The sequence below is a fragment of the Echinops telfairi genome, unplaced genomic scaffold (genome assembly GCF_000313985.2).
Source record: "Echinops telfairi isolate 266 unplaced genomic scaffold, ASM31398v2 ScPeMD7_9;HRSCAF=40, whole genome shotgun sequence".
Taxonomy (NCBI): Eukaryota; Metazoa; Chordata; class Mammalia; order Afrosoricida; family Tenrecidae; genus Echinops; species Echinops telfairi.
The window spans coordinates 22,758,372-22,768,663 of NW_022103906.1; the positions used below are offsets into that span (position 1 = coordinate 22,758,372).

Sequence of the window (10,292 nt, forward strand, 5' to 3'; positions counted from 1 at the left end):
AAATGAGGAGCTGATACCAAGGGCTCAAGTAGAAAGAAAATGTTTTGAAAATGATGATGGCAACAAACGTACAAATGTGCTTGACACCATAGATGGATGGATGGATTGTGATACCAGTTGTACAAGCCCCCAGTAAAATGATTTTTTTTAAAACCTTAAAATAGCATTAACATATAGTGTGCACAAATGCAGTTCAAGGCTCTGGCAGCTTGCTGAGTGCAGGGCCCAGGGAAAGAGCAGGGTAACATCACTTTGGAGGTTCGGGGTGCATGCTGCCTCTTTAAGGGCTTGCTGCAATAAATAGATAGATAGATAGATAGATAGATAGATAGATAGATAGATAGATAGATAGATAGATAAAAAACACTGAACACTATTATATATATAGATAGAGAGAGGGAGAGAGAGAGAGTCCAGATTCTTGGATTATTTTCACAACATACAGATTGATGAGGTATGCTGAAAGCATACTTTTCTTTAATTTATGCCCCTCATTTTTCTTGATTTTATGCCGCTTGTTCTGGTCGAACAGCTGCCTCTGGATCGATGTCCGGTTTCCCATGAACACAATGAAGGGTTCTGGAGTTTGTGTTTTTCTCCATGTTATGATAGTTTATGATCCACACATGAAATACCATGGCATAGGTAATAAAACACAAATAGACATCTTTATGGTAGTCTCTGATTTCAGCCGAGGTCCATCTGACATCAAGAATGATATCCCTTGGCATAAAGTACATTCATCATATATTAATAAATAAAAGATTTCTGAAGCTGCTGTGTTTAGAGCACCTCTCCATATTGATAAAAATGAAACCGAAGCAGGAAAGCATTTGGACTTGCAGGTGAGAGGGAGTCACACGAAGGGGTCAAAGCTGTAGGTGATGACAGGTTGCACCCCATACCTGAGTCCCTGAGGGCAATTCCTGTGCTCCACAGCTCACACCTGGAGGAGGCCACGTTTCTTTGATTCGTCATTGACTCCCTACAGGAAGGACCCATCTTTCCTTCCCTCCGCAGATCCCCTGCTCTGAAGTCTACAGCTCTCCCAACATCCTTCCAGAGCTCCTGCTCTTGTTTATGTCTGGCTCTGAGTTCATTGAGAACGTCCTTTTGTGAGTTTCCAGGGACAAAGGCCTTGAAGTTCAACATGAAGTAGACAGTAGGTGCAGGTGGCTCTCGAACCCTTGAAATATAGCCAATCCAAATTGAGATGTGCTCCAAGTTAAAAATGCACGATGGATTCAAAGGCTTACTATAGAAATAATATAGCTATTCAAACAAAAACAAACCACATTCACTGTTATTGAGTTGATTCTGATTCATAGTGGCCCTCTAGGACCAGATGAAACTGCTCCCGTGGGCTTCTGAAGCTATATATAGATCAGGGTGAGAGCAGAAAGCTTCATCATTCCCTTACAAAAACAATCTAGAATATAGCTATGTTTATAGTGATTGCATGTGAAAATTATATTACTTTAATATGTTAAGTAAAATCCATGATTAAAATGACTCTGGCCAGTTTCTTTTTACTTTTTAAAATGTAGCTATTATCAAAATAGAATCCCCGTGTGACTGTATGATATGTCCGTGGCCCGTACCTGATGGTTGCAGGCATGTGTTGTTGTTGCGATGCTCTGTTGAGTCGGTTCTGACCCAGTGACACCATGCTGTCCAACAGAATGAAACTAGCCTGTCTGGCAGCTCCTTGCAACCTTTGCTGTGCTTGTGCCCACTGTTGCAGCCGCTGTGACAATCCATCTCATCGACGGGCTTCCTGTTTTTTGCTGATCCTCTATTTACTAAACGTGAAGTCCTTTACCAGGGACTGGTCCCTCCTGAGAACATGTCCGTGATACAAAGTCTCATGAGGCAGAGTCTGGCCATCCTCGCTTCTAAGGAGCCTTCTGGCTGTACTTCTTCCAAGACAAATGTTTGTTCTGGCAGCCCATGGTGCTGCCAGCCCACGGTATTTCAGTCCCTCCTGCAGGCATGTGGGAGGTGCAGAATTGATCAAACCGGTCAAGTCCAGGTAGAAGATCATTTTCTTGTTGAGCTTCCACAGATGACACAAATAAGGTGACCAGATTTAAAGTGGGACACCACTGACCGGGGGGTGGGGGTGGGGGTTGTTCTTGATTGAAAATTGGTCTATATGGGCCAAATAGACCGTTCCCTAGCTTGTCGTGCATTCTTTCTAAAAATCGGGACTTTTTTAAAACGCCAAAAATTGGGACTGTCCCACCAAAAGCGGGATGTCTGGTCACCTTACTCAAAGAGGAGGCCCCCTCTTACCTCTGCCCAGGCCCGAGGAGCTTGTGAACAGGCATTCATCCGCTCTCTCTGCTTTCCCAGGCTCCCATGCATCACAATTCATCGGCCAGTGTGTTGCCTGCGAATATGGGAAAACGTTCACAAATGCTAGTAACACCCTCCATTCTTGCTTAAGATGTACTGTTTGTAAACCAGGTAGGTAGCCTGTGGTGGGCTCCAGACCCAGAGGTGGGGTGAGGGATGAGAAGGCGGGAGTCACGGAGGATACAGGGTCGGGAAAGCTGGGTTCCAGGCCTGACTCACTCAGCCTGATACCCTGAAACGGAATGACGTCTTTAAGTCCGTAAAGTAAAACTAGGAGAAACTAATTATGCCCAGTATACCATTTGGTAAGGCAAACCGCCTAAGCAGGAAGAGATGGACGACTCACCTCTCCCTTGTTGGAAGGATCACGTAACTGCTGCCTGAGGAAAGGTGTAGCAGGGGAAAGTACTTGGGCTGAAGCTGCTGCCTCGGGTCTAGCCCTGGGCTGGCCCTTCTTCCCTCTGTGTCTGCGCCTGACCAGGTCTCATCCTCTTAGCCATTGCTCCCTTACGCCTTCTTGCCTTTCTCAGCAGGGTCAGTTTTGTTTTTTGGGGGGGTGCGTGGAGAGGTAGCTCTCTATCCAGGTTTCTCAATTATTAACCCACCCACTGCTCTGTTCCCTCCCCACCCTCCCGCCTTCAACACTGAGCCGGGCTCTGCTCTATTGTACGACAGCCCACCAGTGAGCCGTGGCTGTCTCTGGGTGCCCCTGGCCTGTGGCTGCAGAAACTGGGCCTGCGATCTATGTGGTGGACTAGTTGACCTGAGGGGGATGGGGTGTGGGTGGCTGAGGGACCAGTCAGGGAAACTGTCTGTAAATCCTTGTCCGCTGTCTCCAGAGCAAGTGGAGAGACATCTGTGCATCCCCACCAGAGACACGGAGTGTGCGTGCAAACCTGGGATGTTTCATGATGAAGACAACCCGGAGATCTGTCACAAGTGCAGCCCTGGGTGAGATGCAGGGCTTGCAGGTGTGGGCGCTGGGGGTGGGCTCCTGCCAGCTCACAGGAGCCAATGGAGACCTGAGGTTTCAGCACCCCCCATTCTCTCCCTTCCATCCAGCTCCTGCAAGCCCCCACAGGGCTTCCCTGAGCCCAGCAGTCTCCTCTCCCTGCATAGCCTCCTCATTAATCTCATGTCCCCCAGGGTGCCTGCAGATGTCCTCTCCCACCCCTTGTCTCTGAGCCAGGCACCTCTGCACCAGCACAGGGGTCAGGCCCTGAGGACCTAATGTATTACCAGGACTCATTTTTTTAAAAATCCTTAATTATGTTTAAAATGAGAAGAAAATGATTGAATAGAGTTAAGCTCAGAATGTATTATCATATGCATCATGAAATATAATTTTTATGTTTTTTTTGGAGACAGGGACTCATAAGGACAAAAGGGCTTGTGGCCCCAGAACGTCAGAGTGAGGCCACAGGTCAGTCCTCCGGGCTTCACCGAGAGCCCCGAGCCTTCTCAGCCGGGGCCGAGGCCAGGCCCTCAGGAGTGCCCTATCTTCCCTGTCTCATGGAGGCAGGAGCACATCAGCCAGGGCAGGGGAGCCAGGAGTGCTGGGAGGGAGGGGAGGCGGACTGGCCCAGGGGTCTCAATGACACCGCACCTGAAGGGAAGTCCCTCGGCCACCGCAGGTGCCCCTCACTGCCCAGGGAGGCACCGTGTGGGCACGCAGACGAGGCCCAGCTCGGAGAACTGGTCAGGGAGGCCTAGGGGCTGAGCTGCTCATGCTCAGCTCCTTGTGCTGGGCCCCACAGGGACAGTGGGGAGACGTCACCCCTAGACATTCTAGAGCCAGGTCCCTCCTCTAGGGGACACTGGGGAGGGAGTGGTACTCTTCACATCTTCCCAGCCCTCGCTCGCAGCCCCCCTCATTTCTCTCTGCATCTGTTCCCAGGTGCCCTGATGGGATGGTTGAGGACAGTCCCTGTACCCCCAAGAGTGACCGGAAGTGTATTCAGAAAAGCACTACAGAAACAGGTACCAAGGCCACTGGGGAAACAGGTGTTTGAAGAGCCAGTGTCCCTTAACCTGAGGCCCCTCACCTCTGTTTCTCCTTCTGCAGGCCCTGAACGCTCTTCTCACACGGGGACCGTACTACCCGTGGTGCTTCCAGTCCTTCTTATGTCTGTGGCGTGTTTCTGTTGGAACGGGCTCTCCAAAGGTGAGGTTGGGTGGGAAAGAGGCGGGGTAGGCGCTGGGTCTCTCTGCTCATCCCCTCATCTCTTTGGATCCTGAGCTAGCCAGCCCCTTCCCAGTCCTCCCCTTCCCTCATCGGCCGGAACACATTCAGAGGGCGGGGCTTGTTCGGTACCTTCCAGCGCCCTGCCAGGGCACAAGAGCCCTTGGTGGAGGGACTGCGTTGTTTCCCACCTTCTCCCCATCACTCCCCAAAGGGCCCATTAGGTTGTAAACAACCTGTCTTCTGTCCTCCTCGGCCCCTGAGTCAGCCAGTCCCAGGGCTTGGTTCAGAGTCAGACCCCCTAGTCAATGCCCTGCCAGCTGGCCCTACCCCGCGGGAAGCCTGGGGATGCCCACGGGGCCCACCCTCGCCACTTGCTAAAGGGCACAGTCCTTCTCTTCCAGGTCTCGGCGTGGTCTCCAGGGTCGTGAACAGAGTGAGTTGGCATGGTGTCCCTGGGCTGAGGGACCACCTCTCAGGAGCTGCTTCCGGCTCACACACTGTCCCACGTGGACCGGCTCCCTGGCATGGCCTGTGGTCATCCTCCAGCTCCCACTGTTGCCTGCTGGCTCTGGGCTGACTGTAACTTGGCAAGTGGCCCATGTGCCTCATGGTGGTGCAGGGTCCTGTCTTGCTGCTGCTTGGGATGTCCCGTCTCCCCCACAGCACAGTGTCCGCAGACGGGGTGAACCTGCTGTGGGCACCATCCCAGGGTCCCAGCAGAGCCTGAATCTGCTGAGCTGTGTACCCACCCAGGGTGATGTCCGTGGGAGGCTTGGGGAAGGCAGGACTGACCCACCTGCAGGTCCCTGTAGAGTGAGTCTCTCTCCCTTAGGCCCGGCTCCGGTGGCTGTGCCCCAGCAGAGGGCCCGGGGCTGGTGACAGTGTTCACAACGAAGCCCTGAACAGCAATCTGTCGCCCATGCTGGACCCTGAGCTGGGAATGGAAGGCCAGCAGCAGGCTGGGGTGGCAAGTCCCCTTGAACAGATCCCCGTGGAAGGAGAGCCTCTCCTGGTGAGTGGGTGACACTGTGGCCCTGACCCTTCTGCATGCCCGCTCGTGTGGGTGGGAAGAGGGTAGGGCAAGTCCAGGCAACTTTCCCTGGCCACAGGGCTGTGGTGAGATTGAGTGGACCAGGGACCTGAGGGGAGTGGGCTGCATGTTGTGGGGTGAGCCTGCTCATGCTGATGTAACTTTAGACATTCGCGTCTTGTTTCCCCAGAGCTAGGGCAGTGGGCACTCTGGTTTTTTGTTGAGTGACTAAATAACAGTGGCATGATAGTCCACCATATGGTTGAAGCATGTGCACAGTATGCCATCCTTTACCGCGAGGAATGGTGTGTTTGTCTCAAAACATTGAACATAGGTGAAGATGAATCTTTGTCCAGATTTCTGATGACGTTCATAGGTGACTTGCAAAAAGAATCACTGGGTACTTACAGTGGGGAACGCTTTTAGCTGCACACACACACATGCACACACACGCACGCGCGCACATGCACACGCACACACACATATGCATGCACACACATAAACACACACATGCACACGCACACACACACACCAGCCACAGGTGGGCTCATCCCTGCTCATCAGTTTTCATCTTCTTTCGGGTGCATTATCTTCCTTTTAGGGTCCGGAGGGAGTATTTACTTGGCTTTTACGGACCTTTCTGTTTTCCTCTCTGTTTTTCCTAGTTCCTGACTGGATCCTCTTGTGCCGTTGCCTGGCTCTGGTTTCTGGCTTGGCTGTCGATGTTTATCTTGGAGACTACTCTCCTGTCCATGTCCTTTCTCACACAGATACACGAGTTCACATACCTTGTTTGCCGTTCGGTTTTATCTGCTATTTTAATGCACCGGAGTTTGACCCGTTCATCTTTAATCTCTCCGTGTGTGTATTCCTTCATCGCCCCGAGTTTGGAATGTCCTTCCCAAGCAAAGGGAAGATCAGCGCCTCGGGTCCTGTAGGGTTCATGCGGCTCCTCTCTGTGCTGCCATCGGTGTAAGAATTTGACCGTCAGCATCCTCTCTCTCGGTGAAGGACCCCATTGCCTTCGGCTCCGGTCCCTTCTACATCAGAGGGTCATGTCCACAGGCACGTCTAGACTGCTCTGCTTCCTGGCTTTCCTTGCATTAAGACAACATTTGTAATCTGGAGAAGATATGATAGATGAAAAAAACATCTGTGACCCTCTATGCTGATGAACAGGGTATTTATATTTTTAACAAATGAGCGGAACACGCATCCGTGGTTGGGGAATTCAACAGTCTACCCAGATCCTGAGTCATGATGAATGCCTCCTCACTTGTCCCTAGTCCCCTCTGCCCTGGTGGTGCTGTGGGGTAAGCACTCTGCTGACCACAAGGTTGTTGGTTCACACCCACTAATGGCTCCGAGGGAGGAAGATGAGGCTACCTTCACCCTTAATGATTTACTGCCTCACAAACCCCACCTGGGGTCTCTATGGGTCAGAACCAACTTGATGGCAGTGGGTTTTAGGGTGCTATCTTAGGATCCTTTGCTGAAATCGGTTTTCATGCTTTCTATAGGCGTCAGGCCGCTAGTCAGGCTGCTATTCGCAAGTTCGGCCATTGGAAACTGCCCGCCATCCCTCCAGAGAAAGAGGGGCTTTCTACTCCTGTAGAGAGTGACATGCTCAGAAACCCACAGGGCCAGTTCTGCCCTCTCTGTAGAGTCACTGAGAGTCAGCCTCAACTGGATTACAGTGAGAGAGAGAGAGAGAGAGAGAGAGAGAGACGGTTGTGAATACATAATCCCGCCATTGAGATCTTTGCCATATTCATCGTTTTTCTTACAAAGGAAGATAAGGGTCATCGATGCCAGTACCGTCTTCTTCTCTTCGCAGAATGCGACCCCACAGACAGAGTGGGCACATGCACCGAGTCTAGCACCTGGAGTGTGCGTCCCAAACTAGAACCCGTGAAAGGGCTTGCAGAGTTGGCAAAAACACCATAACATGCACATGAGTTGTCTTGTGAAAATACCATATCTCTTGCAACTTAATTAATTCTGTCTGCTCCCTTCCAAGACGCATACCCTTTATTTCGAGTTCATTTCTTGTTCATAAGCCAGAACTCTCAGAGCGAAGGTCGGCGTTGTGCGGAGACAAGGTGTGCGCTCGGCCTTGCATGCGCTTTGCCCCACTTCGTCGGGCAGGCCGCTCAGCGCTCGACCACACAGGGTGGTGGCAGCGACATGCTTCTACGCTGGGGTGTTTTCTGGTCATCAGAATCGGGGTTAATTTTACCAGAAGACCTTGCAGCCGCCACGGAAGTTATCTGATGTTTGCATTCTCTTGTGTCGGCACACTTCGTTCTGCTCTGTTATGAATGCTACGTCAGAGTGCCCAGAGTGCTCGCTGATCTGTTCTTCTCCTGGAGTCTCACAAGAGCCTTAGACACAGGAAGAGGCTGCACATGCAGAAAGGCCTGTGCTAGGTTATTCCTTGTTAAATGTTCGATGTCGACGTGGACAATTACCTCGTCTCCCCTCGACGGTTCTGTTTCCTTTCCTTTCTTGCATCAGCAAAACATTCGTAATATGTAAGACATAACAAACGAAGAGGGAAAAAAGACCAATGACAAGTGTTGACAATGCAGATCCATAATCGGAAATTTTCAATGACACATGAATAACCTGATCAGAGATTGACTAGACTGGGCAGAAGGGACCTCTCTGGGGTGGTGGGATGCGCTCTGTCTTGAGTGGGCATTGGTGACGCAGCTGTGAACAGGGTCAGAACGTGAATGGAACATGCAGGGAGTGTGGGCCTCAGTGCATGTCCCGTCTACTTCCGTGAGAGGACCAGCCGCCAGAGCCCACGGAGGATGCAGGTTGGGAGGGTGATCTCGGCTGCCAGCCAGTCAGCCAGCTGGGTGCCCAGGACTCCTGGCTTGGGTTCAAGTGAGTTTGCCACTGTGTTTTGTAGGAACACCCACAGGCTGAAGGGCCTCAGCTGAGAAGGCTGCTGCTGGTTCCAGTGAATGGTGCAAACCCCATGGAAAGTAAGTGTGTCCATGGCTGTGCCGTCTAGAAATCAAATGAGGTCTATCTCATGAATGGTTTTGAATGTGAATATGAAAATAATGATATTTTATATATATTCAGTTACATTAAAAGTACAATTAAAAATGGATGCCACCCCTCTTTTCCTAATGTAGGGAGGAGGAAATGTGACATTTGTCTTATCGCTCCCCATGTATCTCACTGTCCAGTCAGCAGTAGATTGCTAATCCCAAGGTTAGCAGTTCAAACCCATCAGCGGCTTCACAGGAGAAAGAGAAGCCTGTGTGCTCCTGTGAAGACTTACAGCTTCAGAAACCCAGTGCAGGGTCACTGAGAGTTGGAATGAACTCGCTGGCAGTGGGTTCAACTTGGTTTTTTGGTTTGGTATTTAAATCTATTTCTACTTACTGGTACTACCAGTGCCTTTCACACTTCTCATCCAACCCTCTCTTTGGGGGAAATGTGCTCCCGGAATGATTGACAGCCTGGGAGTCCTCAGCAAGGAAGCACTCGGCCACAGCGGCTTTGTTGCTCAGAGTTGATTTGCCCCTCGTAGCTCTGCCATAGAGTGAGTGATACCCAGTTGGGATCAAGCCAGGGATGTCCTCCCTCCACGCCCTAGTTGTAGCCTCCTTTTTGGGCCCCAGGACCTGCGGCCCATGATAAGGGCAGCGTCCCCTGTAGCTTTCTTTCTCCATCACTGGCCCACTCTGCTTTCGCAGGTGGGGTGTCAGCTCTCCCCTAGGGCAGGCTTCTCTGGGGGCCTCAGCTGCAACCACAATGCCTTAGAGGGGACCATGGTCCCATATTCATCCTTTGTGGTTGGGGAAGAAGGTGAAGGCATGGGACCACAAGAGTGGTCCCTCTCTTCCATGGGGGCTTAGGCTTGAAGGAGGCTTCTCTGCCCTTTCCAAATTGCCTGCCCTCTAACCTGGCTGTCTCTCTCTCTCTCTCTCTCTCTGACTTGATTCCCACCAGCGCTAGAGTCCTTCTTTGATTACTTTAAAAGTGAAGTACCTGTGCATTCCTGGGACGCAGTCATGCGGCAGATGGGCCTCACGAGCAATGAGATCCACGTGGCCAGAAGCAGTGCCCCGTGCCCGGAGGAGCAACCTTACAACTTGCTGCAGAAATGGCTCCGCAAAGCCGGGAAGGAGGCCTCAGTCAACAGCTTGCTGGCCGCCTTGGACGCGCAGGGAGAGGGGGACGCGCGCGAGCGGATCCAGCGCCACCTGGTGGCCTCCGGGAAGTACACCTGTGAGCCCGCCAGTCCGACGGGCGAGAGCGGAGGTGTGCTGTGCGTCTGACACCCGGACCAAAGCCCAGACGCGTGCTGTGACCGTGCACGGGGAACTCGGCAAGCGGATGCGGCGTAGCAGTCACTCGCCTATGCTTAACACCCCCCCCCCCCCCGGCAACAACAACAAAAACAGTTTTTCCCTTGGGGTCTTGGTTTTGGGGTCCGGTTCCTGGGGTTACCTGGGGAGCTGATTCAGAAAATCGCACTGGGTAGATCACATAGGCGCTAGTTTCTAGTTCCTGGTATGTTGAATGACTGCAAAGCTCGTGTCAGCAGCCTGTGCTTTGGGGACGAAATGAAGAGATCGTCACGTGGTACACTTTTTCTTTTCATATTTAATGTTTCCTTCTTGCTGACAGATATGTATTTAAACACTGCTCTAAGATATCTGATTGTTTTCCTGGGCGGGCAGTGAAGTGTGA

The 10,292-nt window shown here is 51.7% G+C and overlaps 1 protein-coding gene across 1 annotated transcript in view; it reads left to right on the plus strand.

The window, feature by feature from the left end:
• The window catches only part of TNFRSF10B (TNF receptor superfamily member 10b), a 45,748-nt gene extending 35,871 nt beyond the window's left edge, over nt 1–9,877 (plus strand). Inside the window, 8 exon segments of the mRNA XM_045286847.1 lie at nt 2,356–2,469; nt 3,198–3,309; nt 4,256–4,357; nt 4,359–4,377; nt 4,424–4,522; nt 5,376–5,555; nt 8,494–8,569; nt 9,549–9,877. Of these exon segments, the coding sequence (XP_045142782.1) occupies nt 2,356–2,469; nt 3,198–3,309; nt 4,256–4,357; nt 4,359–4,377; nt 4,424–4,522; nt 5,376–5,555; nt 8,494–8,569; nt 9,549–9,877 (1,031 nt within the window).
• Nucleotides 9,878–10,292: the final 415 nt, after the last annotated feature.